The 20,292-nt window shown below is 46.3% G+C and overlaps 1 protein-coding gene across 1 annotated transcript in view; it reads right to left on the minus strand.

Annotated features, from left to right (window-relative positions):
- Positions 1 to 20,292, minus strand: part of LOC139266315 (adhesion G-protein coupled receptor G7-like) — a 108,535-nt gene that overhangs the window by 41,567 nt on the left and 46,676 nt on the right. The window contains exon 6 of the mRNA XM_070884136.1: positions 18,429 to 18,448. Coding sequence (XP_070740237.1) covers positions 18,429 to 18,448 — 20 coding nt within the window. The remainder of the gene's footprint in view (positions 1 to 18,428; positions 18,449 to 20,292) is intronic.

Consider the following 20,292-nt stretch of genomic DNA (forward strand, 5'->3'; position numbering starts at 1 on the left):
GCGTCACTTTCCTTCTACGCATTGGGCTCCTTTCAGGCCTCAGCTGGCGACATTTGCGGTATCTCTCAGCACGCCACACATTGCTGTATTTGACAGGTGACTGAAGCCCTTTACGCATGCAGGATTGACTTTATAAATGACTCCATGACCAGGGAGGCACAGAGTGAGAGGGCTTTGGGTTTCTCGAGAATAGCAAACTTCCCCAAGGTGCAGGGAGCAATAGACTGTACACAAATCGCCCTGCGAGCATCTTTACAGGATGCAGAGGTGTTTCGGAACCAAAAGGGATTCCACTCCCTGAATGTGCAGCTCGTTGTCGACCACAAGCAAATAATCATGGCAGTAAATGCAAATTTTCCAGGGAGCATCCATAATGCGCATATCTTGTGTGAGAGCATTATCTCTGACCTGTTTAAGAGTCAGCCACAAGGTCACGGTTGGATGCTGGGAGATAAAGGATATGGCCTTTGTTGTAGAGAGTCGAAAGATATATATAGACTTAGGCATTAGGCACCTGCTGGATATTTAGAACTCACATAAGCTTAAATGGACACACACATAAAATGGCTGCCCAGGCATTATGGGAAATCAGGTAGTCAAACTGTGAACTGTTGAACGTTCACTGACCGAGCAATAACCCTGTGAGGCCCACTGTAGGAATGCCTGGGAAGGCAGAGATAAGAAGGAAGCCATCTCCTGTGAACAAGGCCATAAACCAATTAATTCCCCAGGAAGAAAGATAAGAGGGAAACCATTTGCTGTAAACAAGGCTACAAACCAATTATTTCTCCCAGATGAAAGAACTAGGGAGAGAACATATAAAGTCATCGATCAACCCAAATTGACAATGGTTCCCTGGTTACTAGGAGAATTCTATTGGATTAAAAAACCTATATGTAATCTATAATCGTTATGATTGGCTTGTGTCCAGCCGTGATGAGCTGTGTAACTGCAGTAAGCTGTTTTTTAACTGTTGTAAAACATATAAAGGTACATGTAACTCTTTGTTCTGTGAAGAGAAACCTGGATACGGTCCTGAGTTTTTCCTTCCCGCTGAGCGTAATAAAGCTGCTTCAGCATTGGAACCGACCCTGAGTGTTGAGTGATTCTTCAGAGAAAACACTAACGCTAACAATGGCGTAGTCGGCAGGATTTCCCGGAGTCGCTGGACGCCCTTGGAAAAAAAACCCGGGTGAGTATAAAAAACAATTTTTAAGTATAAAGGGTGCGGAAGGTGGAAGCTGGTTGATCGACATGAGGAGACGGTCTAATATCTCAAACGCCTAGCCTGAGCCTGAATTAGGAGGACTTTTGTCCCACGTGACGGCCAGGAACCAAGTAGGCGTAGGGAACACACTTAGACCGTGGGATCGTGATACCGAGAGACATCTTCCGGACCCAGTAGTGTAATTTGAAATACCCCGGGATAGAACCAAGCGGTGTACAGCGGCTAACGGAATCCAAACCTGTGAACAGGGTCGGACCAACGGGCTGAGCGGTGGTAGGTAGTCGTTAAGGATACGTAGAGCACTGCGGGAATTGCTTAAACGCGTTTTTAAGAATTGTATAAGTTTGTGTAACAGCAGAACTTGTGACCTGACAGTAGCCAAGAGACAGTTTACTACAAGTCGCGCTAGAAAGAAAGCGGACCGCTGAGAGTAGATTCCTAACGATACCAGTCCTACCCAGGAATGGCCATGAAAACAAGTAAACTCGAGTGGGGACCAGAAGGGTCGCTTACCCGCCACCTGGCGGAAAAACAAAAGAAGCTAATTGAAAAAATGATTAAAGCAGGGTGGAATCCTCAGGAATTAGTTATGTGAGGAATTATTTAGATAAAACTACGAATTCCCTGAAAGGTCATGGATCCAAAAATAGAGCCGGCCAAAACAAGAAGAGAGACTGTTGTAAATGTCTGATCGTTGAGTGAGAAGTGTCTGTGTGATTTTTGACTGCAGAATGAATTTTTGTTTTATGTTTTCATGTTCCGAAAGCCTGGTTGGAAGAGGAATGCAAGTGTCTGTTTATTTTAGAAACAGAGTGAAAGTCTTTTTTTTTTTAAACCCTTTGTAATGTTGTCCTGTATGTGGGAAGTTTTAAGACATTTAAGTTAGAAACGCAGGTGTGGATTTATTCGGATGATAAGTTACGGAGCTAGGAGAATAAACAAATAAAGAATAGGTTTGTTGAGCAAAATATTTATTTGACATGCTCACTTACTTGCCGAAAGAAAACATGCAATGATTGATTGGGTTGAAAGACATAAATTTAGTCTCGGAATGAGATAAAGAATGCTTTAAAAAAAAAGAGCTTCTAAAAAAAAAAGTTTCAAATAAAGATTGAAATTACAAAGTTTGAATTGGGATTTTGAGATATTCAGAGAAGGCACAGGAAATACTGAGGTGGATTTAAAAAAAAAAGATTAAATTAAATCTGATCAGGTCAAACTCCTGGGCAAGTGGCGAGCTATCTGCGAAGGTGTAAAAGGAACTTTTGGAAAATGTTAAAAAACAGCAAGCTTTAGTAACGGCTTTGAAACTGGAGCATTTTGAGATAACGAAAGGCAGCACTCAAACTCTCAAAGCTGGTCTCCATTCCAGTTATGGAGAAAAAGAAAAAGATAAAGACGCCACTTTGAAAGTAAACAAATTAACAACTTTATGGAGTTACGAACCCTCCGTGTAAAATACAAAACCTAATTTGAAGAAAGAAAAAAAAAAAGATGTAACGGACTAAATGGAAAAAGACATAACTTACTAAATACTAGTTGATGTTTGCTGTGAAAAAGATATTGGTTTAATTAGAAGAGGAAAAAAAAAAAAAATTGGAATAAGTAAAAAACACTCTACATGGATTCGAATTTTCAATTATGAAAAAGTTTCAATGCAGTTTGAAAAGATTTCCAAAATGTCCCGAACAGTCTAAACAAGCAGGAGGGTTTTGAAGATAACGAGGAGAAAGAGAGAAATAAAAAAAAAAACAGAATTGAATTTCAGTAAACAAAATTGCTATTGTATGTGTGGTCTTGTTTTAAAACAATTTAAAAAAAAAAAAATTCTTTGGCAAGTACTTGAATTAGAAGTTAAGAAAACATTGGAGTTTACTCTAATGATTTATGCTGTTTAACGGATTCCTAATTTCGAAGCCAGTTTTGAAGGCACAAAGACTTTTTTTTCAGATGATTACGTGAAGTCACGTAATGACATCAGGTCTTCTTACAAACCTGGAAAGGAGTTAACCCTTTCCATTGACAGCCGTTTTATACTGAACATTATTAATTTGGATTTCTTAATAGGGAAAAAAAGGACTCACCTAACAGAGGAAACAAAAATAAAAACAGAACTAGCTTATGTAATAATACTTGCCTGATACAATAAAGAAATAGATATTCAATAAAACAAATTGAAGAGTTAAAAGCTAAGATAAACAGGCTGGAAGAGATAACGGGACTAGACGGATAGTGCAGTGCGCAGCCATAGCACCATCACCTCTGGCAATAGAGCCAATGTACCCCACGGTGGGTAGGTGTAGTCCACAAACCCAACCTAACGGTAAAGCAGACAGCGATGTTTGGAGGAATAGCTTTGGCCTTGGTCATAATAGGAGTTTGGGTAATATTTAAGTGGGTAAAGACACGGGCGCACGCCTTACAGATTCAGCTCGAAATGGTTCGATTATAACCTTGTCCTTCTGATTTTGCAGGGTGACAGGGACACTCGTAGAGCAAAAAAACTTAACCCCTGGTGACGACCAGGCCGTCTGTTTAAAATTACAGATAATACTTACCGGAATGGGAATACGAAAGGCGCTACTCGTAATATGGATAGCCCTGCGACATGCACGTACCCTGGGCAACACCGACGGACAGCAGAGCACGCTGGAAATAAACAACTATATGAACTATGGAGTCTTGTTTAATTTAACGGACGGAATGTGCATCCCAGCAACCAAGGACTGGAGCAAGGACAGGACTTATTTTAATGCATGGTTACAAGTGAATCCTAATAAGAATCCTAATAAGAATAAGAGTATGTGTACAGTGCTCCACGGGTATAAGGAGCAGATGCATTAAACGGAGGGATGTCAAAGGGCCTGATGAATGTACTTTCGGCATAATTTGCGCGCCTCCGGGACAATCCCAGCAATCAGTCATCCGCAAGAAGGGAATGGGGCTGTGTGGGTATTACGAGGAGGCGGGGGCGGCTGCAATATAATTGTATGTATGTTTCTCACCCCCTCCGACACCGCGCCCCATAAGAATCACTACATTGCCCGAAGAACTGCCTTGTCCCATAACTACTAAGGGACCAGAAAATGGGATTGCAATGTACAACGAAGGGGAATTATTGTATGATAATGTTAAACATGAAATTGTGCCTGTTCTGATCAATATTTCAGGCATCCAGATGCCGGAATATTGTACCGAACAGTCAAGGAAGATGTACAATGTATTAAGTAAAGTCGTAATGCAGCAGGCTGCCGATGCCATGGGTGCCAGTAAGTTCCGGGGACAGGGGTTAGCACCCAGGGTGAAGAGGGAAATAGTAAATGATGTTGCTACCGTTTTCAATACAGGAACCTCCGTAGTGAACTCGATAGACATACAAGGGCTAAATGAGAGGGTAGAACAGCTTAAAGGGGTGATGAAGGGGTTATTGGAGAGGGTGGAGCAAAACCAGGAAGACCAGGCCAACCTAGGAAAGGAGGGGGCCGAAATCCAGTTGGATGGCATCTCAGTCCTGGAAGCTCACGCTAAAACCATCAATCACCTCATTGATAGAGAACAAGAAGATACAATAAAGCAAAGACAGGGGCAACTCTGTCATGCTTATGGTCTGTGGATGGTGGGACAGATCCGCCACAACCTCAACCAGATCCAACGCGGGGAGGTACCCGATTGGATAGACAGTTCACATTTAGCTCAGTTGGCGAACCAAAGGGGGACACTGGATAATTGTACTCTGAAGGGACTGACCCGAGTATACCCCGCAATTCCAGATTGCCAGATGGGTAGGACTACCGGGATAGGGATAGTCCTGTTGATCCCCATAGCAACGCCGGACTCAGGGCCGTTCCCCTTATACCAACTAGAGAATATCGAAGTAATACGGGAAAATGTCTCCATACGCTACTACCTGACCACCACCTCTGCCGTTCGTCGAAACAACATACTTACCGGGATTTCCCTAGCAGATTGCAAGCAAAGGGGGGAAATCACAGTATGCCCTCACCCGGTGGGCCGAGGCGAACTAGACGAGTGCGGGTTTAACCGAACCAATGGGTGTGTACTAGAAATAGTGCCCGCACACATGCACTTCGCGAGGGCAGGCTACGGAGGGAGGGGAAGATACTGCGTCTCTACTACTGAGCGTTCATACCAGTATAATGACCTGCAGTGCCCTATACCGCAGCCAAACTTTTGCTTTACACCACTACGACCTGTCGCGATCGGGCAAGCGCATATCACCCAGGTTAGGCGCCGGAAGTCCGAAGTTATTGAAGTAACTGATCAGCTCCATGATCATTTGCAGGATTATGACGAGCCAGAGCAGGTCCCTATCCCACATCTAACCGAAGTATTACGGGAGTTGAGGCTCAGAGTGGGTCAATCTGTAAAACTCTATCACCAGCTACAAACTAAAATCAAAGAAGATACCGAGGTAGACTTACAAAGTCAGAGTTGGTGGAGAAAGGTCTGGGACTGGGGAATAAATGTGAACATCCACCCATGGATTCGAATTATTTCACACACACTGGTCGGAATACAATTAATCTTAGCAATAACATGGGGCGTGATGGCCTGCCAGGTATGCAGGCGCCACAAACGGCAGAAACGGACCAATCACCGTTCCCTGGATATTAAACAAGTCTGTTTGATAAGGGGACGGGAGGAGCTAGCCTTTGTTAATTTGATTTGAGCAACCGGAACTCCTGAAACCGCGTGACTGGCCAGCACGTTGAGGCAAGGAATACCGGGCCGTGCACAAATATCAGATAAAGGCAGTATTTCGGTTAAAAGGGGACTAGGGCTAGTCCCTTTACCGAAAGGGGGAATTGTTGTAGAGAGTCGAAAGATATATATAGACTTAGGCATTAGGCACCTGCTGGATATTTAGAACTCACATAAGCTTAAATGGACACACACATAAAATGGCTGCCCAGGCATTATGGGAAATCAGGTAGTCAAACTGTGAACTGTTGAACGTTCACTGACCGAGCAATAACCCTGTGAGGCCCACTGTAGGAATGCCTGGGAAGGCAGAGATAAGAAGGAAGCCATCTCCTGTGAACAAGGCCATAAACCAATTAATTCCCCAGGAAGAAAGATAAGAGGGAAACCATTTGCTGTAAACAAGGCTACAAACCAATTATTTCTCCCAGATGAAAGAACTAGGGAGAGAACATATAAAGTCATCGATCAACCCAAATTGACAATGGTTCCCTGGTTACTAGGAGAATTCTATTGGATTAAAAAACCTATATGTAATCTATAATCGTTATGATTGGCTTGTGTCCAGCCGTGATGAGCTGTGTAACTGCAGTAAGCTGTTTTTTAACTGTTGTAAAACATATAAAGGTACATGTAACTCTTTGTTCTGTGAAGAGAAACCTGGATACGGTCCTGAGTTTTTCCTTCCCGCTGAGCGTAATAAAGCTGCTTCAGCATTGGAACCGACCCTGAGTGTTGAGTGATTCTTCAGAGAAAACACTAACGCTAACAGCCTTGCCAGCTGGCTCATGACCCTCTTGCATAAGCCTCAGACGGAAGCCGAGAAGCGCTACAACGAAAGCCATGTAGCTACATGCAGTATTGTCAAAAAGACAATTGCAGTTCTGAAGCAGTGCTTCAGATGTCTGGACCACTCAGGAGGCAGACTACAATACCACCCTGAGCAGGTCGCTGAGTTCATTGTGGTGTGCTGCATGTTGCATAACCTCGCTATGAGGAGAGGACAACAATTGCCAGATGGGACCGCTGGTCCACCTCAGGAGAGAGGGGAGGTGGAAGAGGAGGACGAGGAGGAGGACGAGGACCTCGGGGAGGACAATCAGCCTGGCGATGAACCCATGCCCCCTGCCCCCCCGCCCCCCCCTCCCCCGACACCACTGGAAAAGCCCGTGGTAGTTACGTCAGCAGCTCATGAATGAAGTTACCTTGGTGACAGTTACAGTTGCATTACGTTTCATCCTTGCCTGGCCTGGCCTGGCCATTGTTTGCAACCATTGTATTAATTAGATTACATTATTAGAAGACACTTCACAACAATTGTAAACTTAAATGAAACATTTTAATAATTTAACAGGTATTTTTTAAATTGTTTTAACAAACATATATAACACCCCGCCCTCAACCCCCAACAGTGAACAACATTTTTAACACAATATAACAACAACCCCCTCCCACCATCCCCAACAGTCAACATTCAACAATTTTTTTTAATAACAACAATAATATACGCCCCTCCTCCCTACCTGCGGCCATGCTTCCCTCCTGTAACTTGACGGCCCTTTGTTGTAAACCCCGTTTCCCATGTAATCCCTGAGTAACAGGGCCAAGATGTCTTGCAGCAGAGCGCCTTGGGGCAGGGGGGGTAGGGGGGGCTGACATCGGCAGAATGACCTCAGTGGATGGAGGATGCGAAGGAAGTTCTTCCTCCTGTCTCGCATTTGTCGTGTTGGTTGGTGGTACGACACCTCGGGGTGCAGTGCCGTATCCTGAAACTGTCGCGTGCCACAAGGCATCGACAGAGTCGGTCGTACGCCCCATTGCCGCAATTATCTGCTCCATGCCCTCCGCTATTCTCGCAGACAGTGTGGCAATTTTGTCGGTCAATTCACCAAGTGCCTGGAGGAGCTCTCGACATATGTCAACGCTCGCCCTCGACAGTGACACCATGTCCTCATTTGCATCTGCCCGTCGCAGTGCGTGCCTACCTCACCGACTCAACCTCCGCGGGGTCAGCGTGGGCACTGGACGACTAGGAGTGGCCTGCTGCAAGCAGTTTGGCCCCGCCACTTCATCCGTTGAGGATGACGTGGCCGCAGGTACCACAGATGAGACATCAGGCTCGGATTCGACCTCCTCCTCACTCACTTTGCTGTTTGTCACCCATGGTGATCACGGCCTCCAGTGGTACAGGTGTTGCTGCAGGGGCCTCCTGTGGTGAGTGGGGAGACTGGGGAGCTGGAAAACATAATTGAGGTTATTAGAAGAGAAGGGGAGACATGAGAATGCTTGCGCTGCACAGATATATGTACGAGGAGCAACACTACTGCAATAAATGTGAACGAGAGATGTTACATATGATTAACATGAGAGTACAGTAAAGAAACTGCATTCATAACATTACATCATTCATATATTATATGGCAACTCTCCCCCTGTCCAGGTTGGGTCACTGTGTGAATGACAGCAGCCGGAGAGACTCACACAGTCTGGGTAAAGGTGAGCGGCCCCGTCAGTGCTCAGTCGTGCCCCATCCACCAACGTAACCAAAAAGGAGACGGTGTCCAAATTAAAGACTTGCTCACAGCACACAAGAATTCTCCTTCTAAACTAAAGTGGTAGAAATGCCGAATGTTTGCGGTCTGTCTGTTTCCAATCATTCCTTTGGCCCCAATTTTTGATCAAACCCTTTAAATAATAATTAATACTGTTGATTAAATGTATGGCATCTGAGCAAAATTAGACTTAAAGTGCTCAGGTTCTGACCCCAGTCCAAATCTTAGCAGGGAAGCTACCCAAGATTACCCAGCTTAATTACAATCCGGCAGATGTACATTCTAATTAATGAGTCAGTGCATCATTACAATATAAAATGTAACAATTGAATACTTACTCTTGCCGATGCAACGAGACTCTTCCACTGCTTGCGGCACTGGTCTGCCTCATGCCTATCGTGGGCCGCCGATGAGACCAGGGCGGCGATATCACCCCATATTTTTTGATATATGCGGTGGGGAGGTTTCCCACGCCCACCTAGGCGCTGCCGATTTTCCACTTCATTCACCAGGGCCTCATTAGTCACAGCAGAGAAGGCTTTCGCCCTCTTTCTTCCTGAAAGCTCCTGCTGCATACTATTATCGGTAGATTCGTCGTTTGACATTTTACACACAGCACACACTTCTTTCCACCTTCCTTCCCTCTCTCCCTCTATTTCAGTCTTCTGAACATGCGCAGATGACCCCTGACCTCTCGAATCGTGGGAAAGCTTCTTTGCTGAAAAAAAAACGCGCATGCGCAGAAGGGCTGTTGCTATGGACACCAGCTTTGCACGACTGAATACATCGCTAAGGCCCAAATTAAAAAGGTGAAACTAGTGGTTTTTAAAATGGGTGATATTCCAGCAACCCTGAAAAATAAAAAAACACTCAGGCCAAAAATATCGCCCAAATAGTGGAAAGTCTAGCTAAATGATAGGGTAGATAGAGAGAAACTACTTCCTCTGGTGGGATAATCCAGAACAAGAGGGCGTAACCTTTAAATTAGAGCTAGGTCGTTCAGGGTGATGTCGGGAAGCACTTCTTCACACAAAGATTGGTGGAAATCAGGAACTCCCTCCCCCAAAACGTTGCTAAGGCCGGGGGTCAATTGAAAATTTCAAAACTGAAATTGATAGATCTTTGTTAAGTAAGGTTTATGGGACGAAGGCAGGTAAATAGAGTTAAGATACGGATCAGCCATGATCTAATCGAACCGTGGAACATGCTCCAGGAGCTGAATGGCCTACTCCTGTTCCTATGTTGACTCAACACCAGGGAATATTAATCTAGCAAACGTTTAAAACCAAAAAATAAACTACAATATGAATGCAGAAAGGATTCAATAAACTGATTAATAGGGACACTAATTTGGATGGGTCACGATTGTGGCCGTTATGCCAGGAGGATGCCACTATTGCCTTCCAGTGCTGAGCCCACCAAAGTATGCAGTGTCAGTGGGCAGCCACCGAATTAGCATGGGGCCAATGGGCAGCCACCGAATTAGCATGGGGCCAATGGGCAGCCACCAAATTAGCATGGGGCCCATGGGCAGCCACCAAATTAGCATGGGGCCAATGGGCATGCACGTCACTGGGAGCATCCATCAGCCCATACAGGTTGGAAACTGAAATATCCACTGCTGTCGGGGAGACAGGGTACCCAGTGATCCCCTTCTCCAAGAAATGATTTGTTGCCCCTTTGTAAGGGAGGGCCAATGAAAACATTCACAAAAATATAAATGTTACCTCGTCTGAAGGGATCGAAGCCACTTTCCTCCCTTGGACCCCTCATCATCATAGGCAGTCCCTCAAATCGAGGATGACTTACTTTACATCAAAAAGTTCACAGATATTTCAATGAAGGACCTAAAATTCAGGTCCCGAACTAAATCTTGAAGGGCGGAAGATCCCTGTGTGTGGATTATTTTAACGTGTGGTGGCCATTGCACACCAGCCACCACACGGGCTTGACAGAGCTCGGTCTTGGTCCAGTGGCAAGGGTTAACCAAGACGACTGGAGACCTTCTCTGCTGCACGGACCTAGTGCACACAAACATTGCAGTGTGGGCTGGCCCGTGCTACCCCTCGCCTCTTCTGGTCCCCGATCACATCGCTCTGCAATCTCTCGCCGCTCCTTCGCCCCGACCTCACCGCTCCTGCTGTACCTGCCCACACTCCAATCACCGACCTGGATCTTGGTGACGTCACTCTTCACTGTCATTGCTCTCCTGCTCCAGCACATAGAAACAGCGAAACATAGAAAATAGACGCAGGAGTAGGCCATTTGGCCCTTCGAGCCTGCACCGCCATTCAATGAGTTCATGGCTGAACATGTAACTTCAGTACCCCATTCCTGCTTTCTCGCCATACCTCTGGAGTGGTGTGCCGCCTATGAACCCCTATGGTGGTATTCACTTACATGCTTAAGGAGGCTGATACAACTCATCTCCCCATAGCCGTGCAAACTTAGATCAGGTTCCATTGAAACTGGAGAACAAGGAACTCCCAGCTTATAGAAACCTCACCCTCGCTGATGCAGGCACCTTGTTTGTAGTGTACAGAGGTCCCACCCGAGCCAAGGCTTCCCTTGCAGCAAAGTTTGGGACTTTTTATATCCAGGTTGCGATCAATGACCCGCGCTTTTAGCTGAACAGTTGCTGGAGTTAAAGTAGCAGTTCATTTTCACAGTTTGTATTTCTTCAAAACTAAATAAATATGTTGTAGTCTGCTGCATAATACAGATACTAGTTTCCACAAGTCACCAAAGCATCTGTGCGTGCATGTATAAATGAGTATATGTGTGGATATGCCTGTGAATGGGTCTCTATGGATTTTATTAATTTTATGTGATTAATGCAGATAATGGGATTTGCTGCCTGTTGAAGAAAATACTGGGTCCACTAACTGGATCAAGTTTTTCTGATCAATCAGACCAGTAATTGATGTTCAATACATACAAGCTCATAGACATCCTGTGTTACATTCATAATAGATGGTCAGACTGAGTACTCTGTGTAATGAGCAAGTGTGACCTTAGCTCCTTTAATAAGATTCCAGAGTGCAGGTACCTCGTGGGTGGCCTGCTTATATACTGTACTCCCAAGGGATGCTGGGATCCCTTGGGACTCCAACAGGTAGGCCCTCTGGTGGTCAGGTGTGATGCAGGTTACAAGGGGTGAAATGCATAACATCCTGTTAATGGGTTCTTAACAATACATGTGATTAAATATCAACTTATTGAACAGACAGCATAAGTAGGTAATCACAAAGCAGTTGTAAGGCCTTGACTTTTTGAGTTATATCTACCTTACTGGATGATGAAGAATAGAGACATGCAGGGAAGAAATAATTATAAATTTAAACAGCTATGATCATGCTGTAATTTTTCAAAGTGAAAGCATGCTGGGTGTTATATCTATAAACAATGTATAAACATGACAATTAATTGATCAGTACTTCGCTGATAACTATAATGTAGTAGAAATCATGGTATCCCATGTAAGTCAGCTGTTCCTAACTAATTCAGCATCCATCTAGAAGCTATAAGGGCAGAGCATAGAATGATATGCCCCCAAATTCTGAGTGGGGCCAAAGTGGAACCCCAACAGATCTCCAGATCAGATGACGAAAAATAAGGTGGAACCAGGATTCACCGTGTTTTTCATTCCACCATTTTCCTGAGGGGGTGATCATGGGCGGATCTTTCACCCTACATCAAGAGGGCACGACTGGAGAATTTCCCTGGCTGCTCCAGGATTTCCATCCTTTACAACCTCCATGTCTTAACAAAACTCGTGTCAGCTACATGTGAAACCCGCTGATGCCTGCTAAAAGGCTCCAAACATTTACTAGAGAAAAGTAATTGATTCGCGGAGGGATCAATGAGCGTCCCAAAGATGTGCCATTGGGAGCAGAAGCACAGAAGAGGAGCAGTTTCTTCAAGACCACAATTAGGAAGCATTAGCCTGCTGCGGCGTTCAGTGCAGTGGTTTCGGGTGGGCACCGTTGGTACACCCTTGCAAGCATAATACACCTTCCCCAGTCGTGCAAATGACCACCTCCCTGGGATTTGGGACAGGAATGTCTATGGTGAGTAAGATTTCGGTTCTGCTGCATTAGCACTGGTGGAGTGGACCCCTGATCTTTCAAGGTCATGTAGAAGGACACAACACAGAAGGAGGCCATTTGGCCCATTGTGCATTTGAAAGGGCCATCTAATTAGTCCCATTCCCTTACCCTTTCCCCATAGCCCTATAATTTTCCCCCTACATGGTACATCCTTCTTGTAGCTTCCCCTTTCATGAGGATGTCATAGGAGAAGCTCTCAAAATCTAAATCAGCTTTGGCATTAATCCAGATGGGGAATCCAGCATTGAACTGAAAGCTGGTTAGTGCAAGGAAAGGAGGAAATAAGGCTGTTTGAATTCTAAATGCATTCAAATAAGAATTTTACTGCAGAATTTATTTTCTAATCCCATGATAATAAGTCCATTTAGATGAATGTGAAGAACTCTATTTTTTTTAAGTCACAGCAACAGTGGAGCTGTTTTAAGGCGATGAAAGGAAAAAGCTGCTGCAATCCTCAGATAGTTAAACTGAACTGAATCAATGACCGAAAAAATAATTCCCTTCCTTTGCAGTCTTTCCATAATAAATCAAGCCCTATCTGAGAGGTGGCAAGGGGAAAGGATTTCGCTTGACAAAGGAGCAAAGTTTCACAAGTTATTTTTATGCTACCGTGGAAAGAATCAAAATGTTTTTTAAAGAGATAGTAGCTCCCGAAATTCCTGAGCCTGTCAGGCACATCAGAGGTGCAGTAGGATGAGTGAGGGTGGAGTTTGGGACATGACCCAGATCCACCAGGACTCGATCATGTTTTACAACAACAACTTGTATTTCTGTAGTGCCCCCAACACAGCAAAACATCCATCACCTCACAGGAGCATTGTCAAACAAAATTTGACAACGAGCCACATAAGGAGATGGGGCAGAAATTCTGGCCTCCTCGGGTCGGTCTGTATGGAGTGTGTAAGGACCTGGGAAGGCATCGCAAAAGCTGGTTTTCAGCGCACAATGCGCATGTGCTGAAAACCGGCTTTTCCAATTTGTCAAGCTAGAGCTTGACAGAGCTTCTGTATCTCGGGAGCGAGAACATTCACAAGGGCAAGATTGCGATATTTACCCATATCTAACCCAGCAAATGTCCTCAAAACTTTTGCCAACTTTTACTGGCATAAGAATTTTAAAATACACAAACACATTTTAAAATAAAATGACAAAAACACATTTTATTGTTTAAAAACCCTCCCCACTATGGTAAGTTTATTTTAAACCATAATTTAAAAGACATTTTTAAAAATCGAAAAAACGTACATTTTTTAAATACATAAATAACTTTAATTTAAATTAATAAAAATATGTGGTGTATTTTTTCTATTTTTTATTATTGGTTGTGTGTGTTTGGGGGCTATTTCGCATTCATAATAATGGGAACTCCAACTTAGGGAATTCCCGTTATGATGAATGAGAACATACTTTACCTGATTGGCTGCCCAGAGCCATGTGACTGCAGCTCCAGGCCTGCACTGCGATGCGCAGTCAGAGGAGGCCTCAGGACCGGGAACTCACGTGGCTGCAGCAGGATAAAGTAACTGCGCAGTTTTTTTAAAGTTCTTTACCCGATCGCTCGCGGGAAGCAGCCCACTGGGATTTCTGGGCCATTAGAGCAGAGGTAGGTTGTAATGTAATGTTATTGAAGCTGGAGAAGAGGCCAGGCCACCAGTCGGGAAGGAGAGTTCCAGTTGTCGCTGAAGGAGGAGGGGAGGACAGTCGCCGATGTGAGAGAGGGGGACCCGGTCGTCAGTGAGGGGGAGGTCGTCTGTCGCAGAAGGTGTTCCGATCGTCGCTGGAGGGTGGGAGCAGAGGCCCAATGTCCAGGTCCAGGTGCGGGGGACGTCAGAGGTCAGCGATGGGAGGCCTGCAGTTGGCCCGGATGGTCCGAATTCGTGGGACTCATTGCGGGTCGTCGGAGGTCGCTGGGGGACGTCGGACGTCATCGGAGGTTGCTGGGGGATGTCGGGGTTCATCGGAGGTCGCCGGGGGATGTCGGGGTTCGTCGGAGGTTGTCGGGGGACGTCGGAGGTTGTCGGAGGTTGCCGGGGGTTGCCGGGAGACGTCGGAGGTCGGCGGCAGACATCGGAGGTCGCTGGGGGATGTCGGGGGTCGTCGGAGGTCGCTGGGGGACATCGGAGGTTGTCGGAGGTTGCCGGGGGTTGCCGGGAGACGTCGGAGGTCGGCGGCAGACATCGGAGGTCGCTGGGGGACGTCGGAAGTTGTCGGAGGTTGCCGGGGGTTGCCGGGAGACGTCGGAGGTCGGCGGCAGACATCGGAGGTCGCTGGGGGATGTCGGGGGTCGTCGGAGGTCGCTGGGGGACATCGGAGGTTGTCGGAGGTTGCCGGGGGTTGCCGGGAGACGTCGGAGATCAGCGGAGATTGGCGGGAGACATCGGAGGTTGCTGTAAGGCAAAGGTCCACCACCAGCCTCTCCTCACCACACAGCACTGCCCCCCAATCATCAAGATCCACGGCACGGCTCTGGATACCGTAGACCACTTCCCATATATCAACAAGAGCAGGCATCGACGACGAGATCCAACACCGCCTCCAGTGCAGCCTTTGGTCACCTGAGGAAAAGAATGTTTGAAGACCAGGACCTCAAAACTGCCACCAAGCTCATGATCTACAGGGCTGTAGCAATACCCACCCTCCTGTGTGGCTCAGAGACATGGACCATGTACAGTAGACACCTCAAGTTGCTGGAGAAATATCACCAACGATGTCTCCGCAAGATCCTACAAATCCCCTGGGAGGACAGGTGCACCAACATCAACGTCCTCATCCAGGCTAACATCCCCAGCATCGAAGCACTGACCACACTCGATCAGCTCCACTGGGCAGGCCACATAGTCCGCATGCCAGACACAAGACTCCCAAAGCAAGTGCTCTACTCGGAGCTCCTTCATGGCAAACGAGCCAAAGGTGGGCAGCGGAAACGTTACAAGGACACCCTCAAAGCCTGATAAAGTGTAACATCCCCATTGACACCTGGGAGTCCCTGGCCCAAGACCGCCCTAAGTGGAGGAAGTGCATCCGGGAGGGCGCTGAGCACCTCGAGTCTCATCGCCGCGAGCATGCAGAGATCAAGCGCAGACAGCGGAAAGAGCGTGCGGCAAACCTGTCCCACCCTTCCCTTCCCTCAACAACTATCTGTCCCACCTGTGACAGAGTCTGTGGCTCTCATATTGGACTGTTCAGCCACCAAAGAACTCACTTCAGGAGTGGAAGCATGTCTTTCTCGATTCCAAGGGATTGCCTATGATGATGATGAATGTAATGTTATAGCACACCATTCAGCCCATTGCCACTGTAATGCCTCTCCGAAAGAGTTCTCCACCAAGTGCATTACCCTCTTCTTTGCCCGTACTCATAAAATTTTGTTTTCAACTATTTAGCTACATCCTTTATAAACATTTTTATGGATTTTGCTTCTGGTAGGCCATTCCGTGTTGTGACAACCCTCTAAACAAAAACTATTCTAAATTCTCCCTTCGCTCTTTTGGTGATAAATCTCAAATTTATGCCTTCTAGTTACCGGCCCACCAACGAACGGAAATACTTTCTCCTTGGTTTACTTTACTTATTCATAATTTTGAATATCTCTACTAGAGTGCAGGAAACTATAGACCAGTTAGCCTAATATCTGCCGTTGGGAAAATGCTGGAATCCATTATTAAGGAAGCAGTAGCAGGACATTTGGAAAAGCATAATTCAATCAAGCAGAGTCATTGAAAGCACACATGCAGGTGCAGCAAGCAGTTAGGAAGGCAAATGGATATGTTGGCCTTCATTGCAAGAGGATTTGAGCACAGGAGCAAGGATGTTTTACTACAATTATACAGGGCCTTGGTAGGACCACACCTGGAGTATTGTGTGCAGTTTTGGTCTACTTACCTAAGAAAGGATATACTTGCCATAGAGGGAGTGCAGCGAAAAATCATCAGACGGATTCCTGGGATGGCAGAACTGTCGTATGAGGAGAGATTGGGTCGACTAGGCCTATATTCACTGGAGTTTAGAAGAATGAGGGGATCTCATTGAAACGTATAAAATTCTGACGGGTCTAGACAGACTGGATGCGGGGAGGATGTTTCCCCGGAACTGGGAAGTCTAGAACAAGGGGTCACAGTCTCAGGATAAGAGGTAGGAAATTTAGGACTGAGATGAGGAGAAATGTTTTCACTCAGAGGGTGGTGAACCTGTGGAATTCTCTCTCACATATTTAAGAGGGTGATAGATAGATTTCTAGACACAAAAGGCATCAAGGGGTATGGGGAGAAAGCGGGAATATGGTGTTGAGATAGAGGATCAGCCATGATCATATTGAATGGCGGTGCAGGCTCGAAGGGACGAATGGCCTACTCATGCTCCTATTTTCTACAACGGTACATCATCATCATTCTAGGCAGTCCCTTGGAGTCGAGAATGGCTTGCTTCCACACAAGAAATGAGTTCTCAGGTAACTGAAGAGTCCAATGCGGGACCTACGGTCTCTGTCACAGGTGGTTGAAGGAACGGGTGGTGGGGGAGTGCTTGGGTTGCCACACGCTCCTTCTGCTGTCAACGCTTGGCTTCAGCTTGCTCTTGGCAAAGAAACTCGAGGTGTTCAGCATTTTCCCGGATGCTTTTCCTCCACTTTGGGTGGTCTTGGGCCAAGGATTCCCAGGTGTCGGTGGGGATGTTACATTTTTTCAAGGAGGCTTTGAGGGTGTCCTTGAATTGTTTCCTCTGCCCATCTGGGGCTCGCTTGCCATATCAGAGCTCCGATTAGAGCGCTTGTTTTGGGAATCTCGTGTCAGGCATGCGGGCAATGTGGCCCATCCAGCGGAGCTGATCGAACGTGGTCAGTGCTTCGATGCTGGGAATATTGCCTGAGTGAGGACACTGATGTTGGTACGCCTATCCTGCCAATGGATTTGCAGGATCTTGCAGAGGCAGCGTTGGTGGTCCTTCTCCAGTGTTTTAAGGTGCCTACTGTACATAGTCCATGTCCCTGAGCCATATAGGAGGGCAGGTATCACCACTGCTCTGTAGACCATGATCTTGGTGCAGGGTTTGAGGTCCTGCTCTTCAAACATTCTCTTCCTCAGGCAACTGAAGGCTGCACTGGCACACTAAAGGCAGTGTTGGACCTCGTCATCGATGTCTGCGCTTTTTGACATTAGGCTCCTGAGGTATGGAAAGTGGTCCACATTGTCCAAGGCCTCGTCGTGGATTTCGATAACTGGCGGGGGGGCAATGCTGTGTGGTGGGGGCAGGTTGGTCGAGGACCTTTGTCTTACGGATGTTTAGTGTAAGGCTCATGCTCTTGCACGCCTCGGTGAAAGTATTGCCGAAGGCTTGGAGTTCGGCCTCCGAGTGCACGCAGTTCGATGATGGAGGATGGGACATCCTTGGACCTTACAACTATACAGGGTATTGGTGAGGCCACACCTTGAATACTGCGTACAGTTTTGGTCTCCGTATTTAAGGAAGGATACACTTGCATTGGAGGCTATTCAGAGAAGGTTCACTAGGTTGATTCCGGAGATGAGGGGGTTGACTTATGAAGATCGGTTGAGGATGTTGGGCCTATACTCATTGGAGTTCAGAAGAATGAGAGGTGATCTTAGAAACATAGAAACATAGAAATTTACAGCGCATGAGGAGGCCAATCTGGCCAATCATCTCCGCTCCGGCCGACAAAGAGCCATACGGCCCTTGGTCAGCAGCCCTAAAGGTTACATGTAAATCTATGAACAATGATGGGAAGGCAAAGAGCACCCAGGCTAATCAATCCGCCTCACCACAACTGCGACACCTCTTATACTGAAACATTCTACACTCCACCCCAACCAGAGCCATGGGATCTCCTGGGAGAGGCAAATACCAGATAAAAACCCAGGCCAATTTAGGAAAAGAAAATCTGGGAAAATTCCTCTCCGACCCACCGAGGTGATCGAAATTAGTCCAGGAGATCACCCTGGCCGTATTCTATTTCCTGCTCCATTATATCTGCTCTGTCCAACAAAAGGTCATCCAGTCTAATCCCAATTACCTGCTCTCGGTCCGTAACCCTCCAGGTCACTGCACTTCAAGTGCCCATCCAACCATCCCTTAAAAGTGGTGAGGGTTTCTGCATCCACCACTCTTCCAGGCAACGAGTTCCAGATCCCCAAAACCCTCTGCGTAAAGAAGCCCCCCCCTCAAATCACCTCTAAACCTTCCACCAACCACCTTAAAATTATGCCCTCTCATTACAGACCCTTCCACCAATGGAAATAGACCCTTACTATCCACTATGTCCAGGCCCCTCAATATTTTGTCCACCTCAATGAGGTCTTCTCTCAACCTCCTCTGTTCTAATGAGAACAAACCCAGCCTATCAAATCTGTCCTCATAACTAAGATTCTCCATTCCAGGCAGCATCCTAGTAAATCTCCTCTGCACCCTCTCTAGTGCAATCACGTCCTTCCTAAAATACGGCGACCAGAACTGCACGCAATACTCCAGCTGTGGCCTAACCAAAGTATTATACAATTTAAGCATAACCTCCCTGCTCTTACATTCTGTGCCTCGGCCAATAAAGGCAAGCATTCCGTATGCCTTCTTAACCACCTTACCCACCTGGCCTGCTACTTTCAGGGATCTGTGGACAAGCACTCCAAGGTCCCTTTGTTCATCTACACTATTACGTGGCCTACCGCTTAATGTGTATACCCTTTCCTTATTAGCCCTCCCAAAGTGCATTACCTCACACTTCTCTGAATTAAATTCCATTTGCCACTGCTCTGCCCACCTGACCAGTAGATTGATATCCTCCTGCAGCCCATGACTTTCCTCTTCATTATCAACCACACAGCCAATTTTAGTGTCGTCTGCAAACTTCTTAATCATAGTCCCTATATTCAAATCTAAATCGTTGATAAATACCACAAAAGCAAGGGTCCCAGTACTGAGCCCTGCGGAACCCCACTGGAAACATATCAGATAATGAGGGGGCTCGACAAGATAGATGCAGAGAGGATATTTCCACTCATAGGGGAAACTAAAACTAGGGGGCATAGTCTCAGACTAAGGGGCCGCCCATTTAAAACTGAGATGAGGAGGAATTTCTTCCCTCAGAGGGTTGTAAATCTGTGGAATTCTCTGCCCAAGAGAACTGTAGAGGCTGGGTCACTGAATATATTTAAGGCGGAGATAGACAGATTTTTGAGCGATAAGGGAATAAAGGGTTATGGGGAGCGGGCGGGGAAGTGGAGCTACATCCATGATCAGATCAGCCATGATCTTATTAAATGGCGGAGCAGGCTCGAGGGGTCAAATGGCCTACTCCTGCTCCTATTGCTTATAGAAACATAGAAACATAGAAAATAGGTGCAGGAGCAGGCCATTCAGCCCTTCTAGCCTGCACCGCCATTCAACGAGTTCATGGCTGAACATGAAACTTCAGTACCCACTTCCTGCTTTCACGCCATACCCCTTGATCCCCCGAGTACTAAGGACTTCATCTAACTCCCTTTTGAATATATTTAGTGAATTGGCCTCAACTACTTCCTGTGGTAGAGAATTCCACAGGTTCACCACTCTCTGGGTGAAGAAGTTTCTCCTTATCTCGGTCCTAAATGGCTTACCCCTTATCCTTAGACTGTGACCCCTGGTTCTGGACTTCCCCAACATTGGGAACATTCTTCCTGCATCCAACCTGTCCAAA

Source organism: Pristiophorus japonicus, chromosome 6 (genome assembly GCF_044704955.1).
Source record: "Pristiophorus japonicus isolate sPriJap1 chromosome 6, sPriJap1.hap1, whole genome shotgun sequence".
NCBI lineage: Eukaryota > Metazoa > Chordata > Chondrichthyes > Pristiophoridae > Pristiophorus > Pristiophorus japonicus.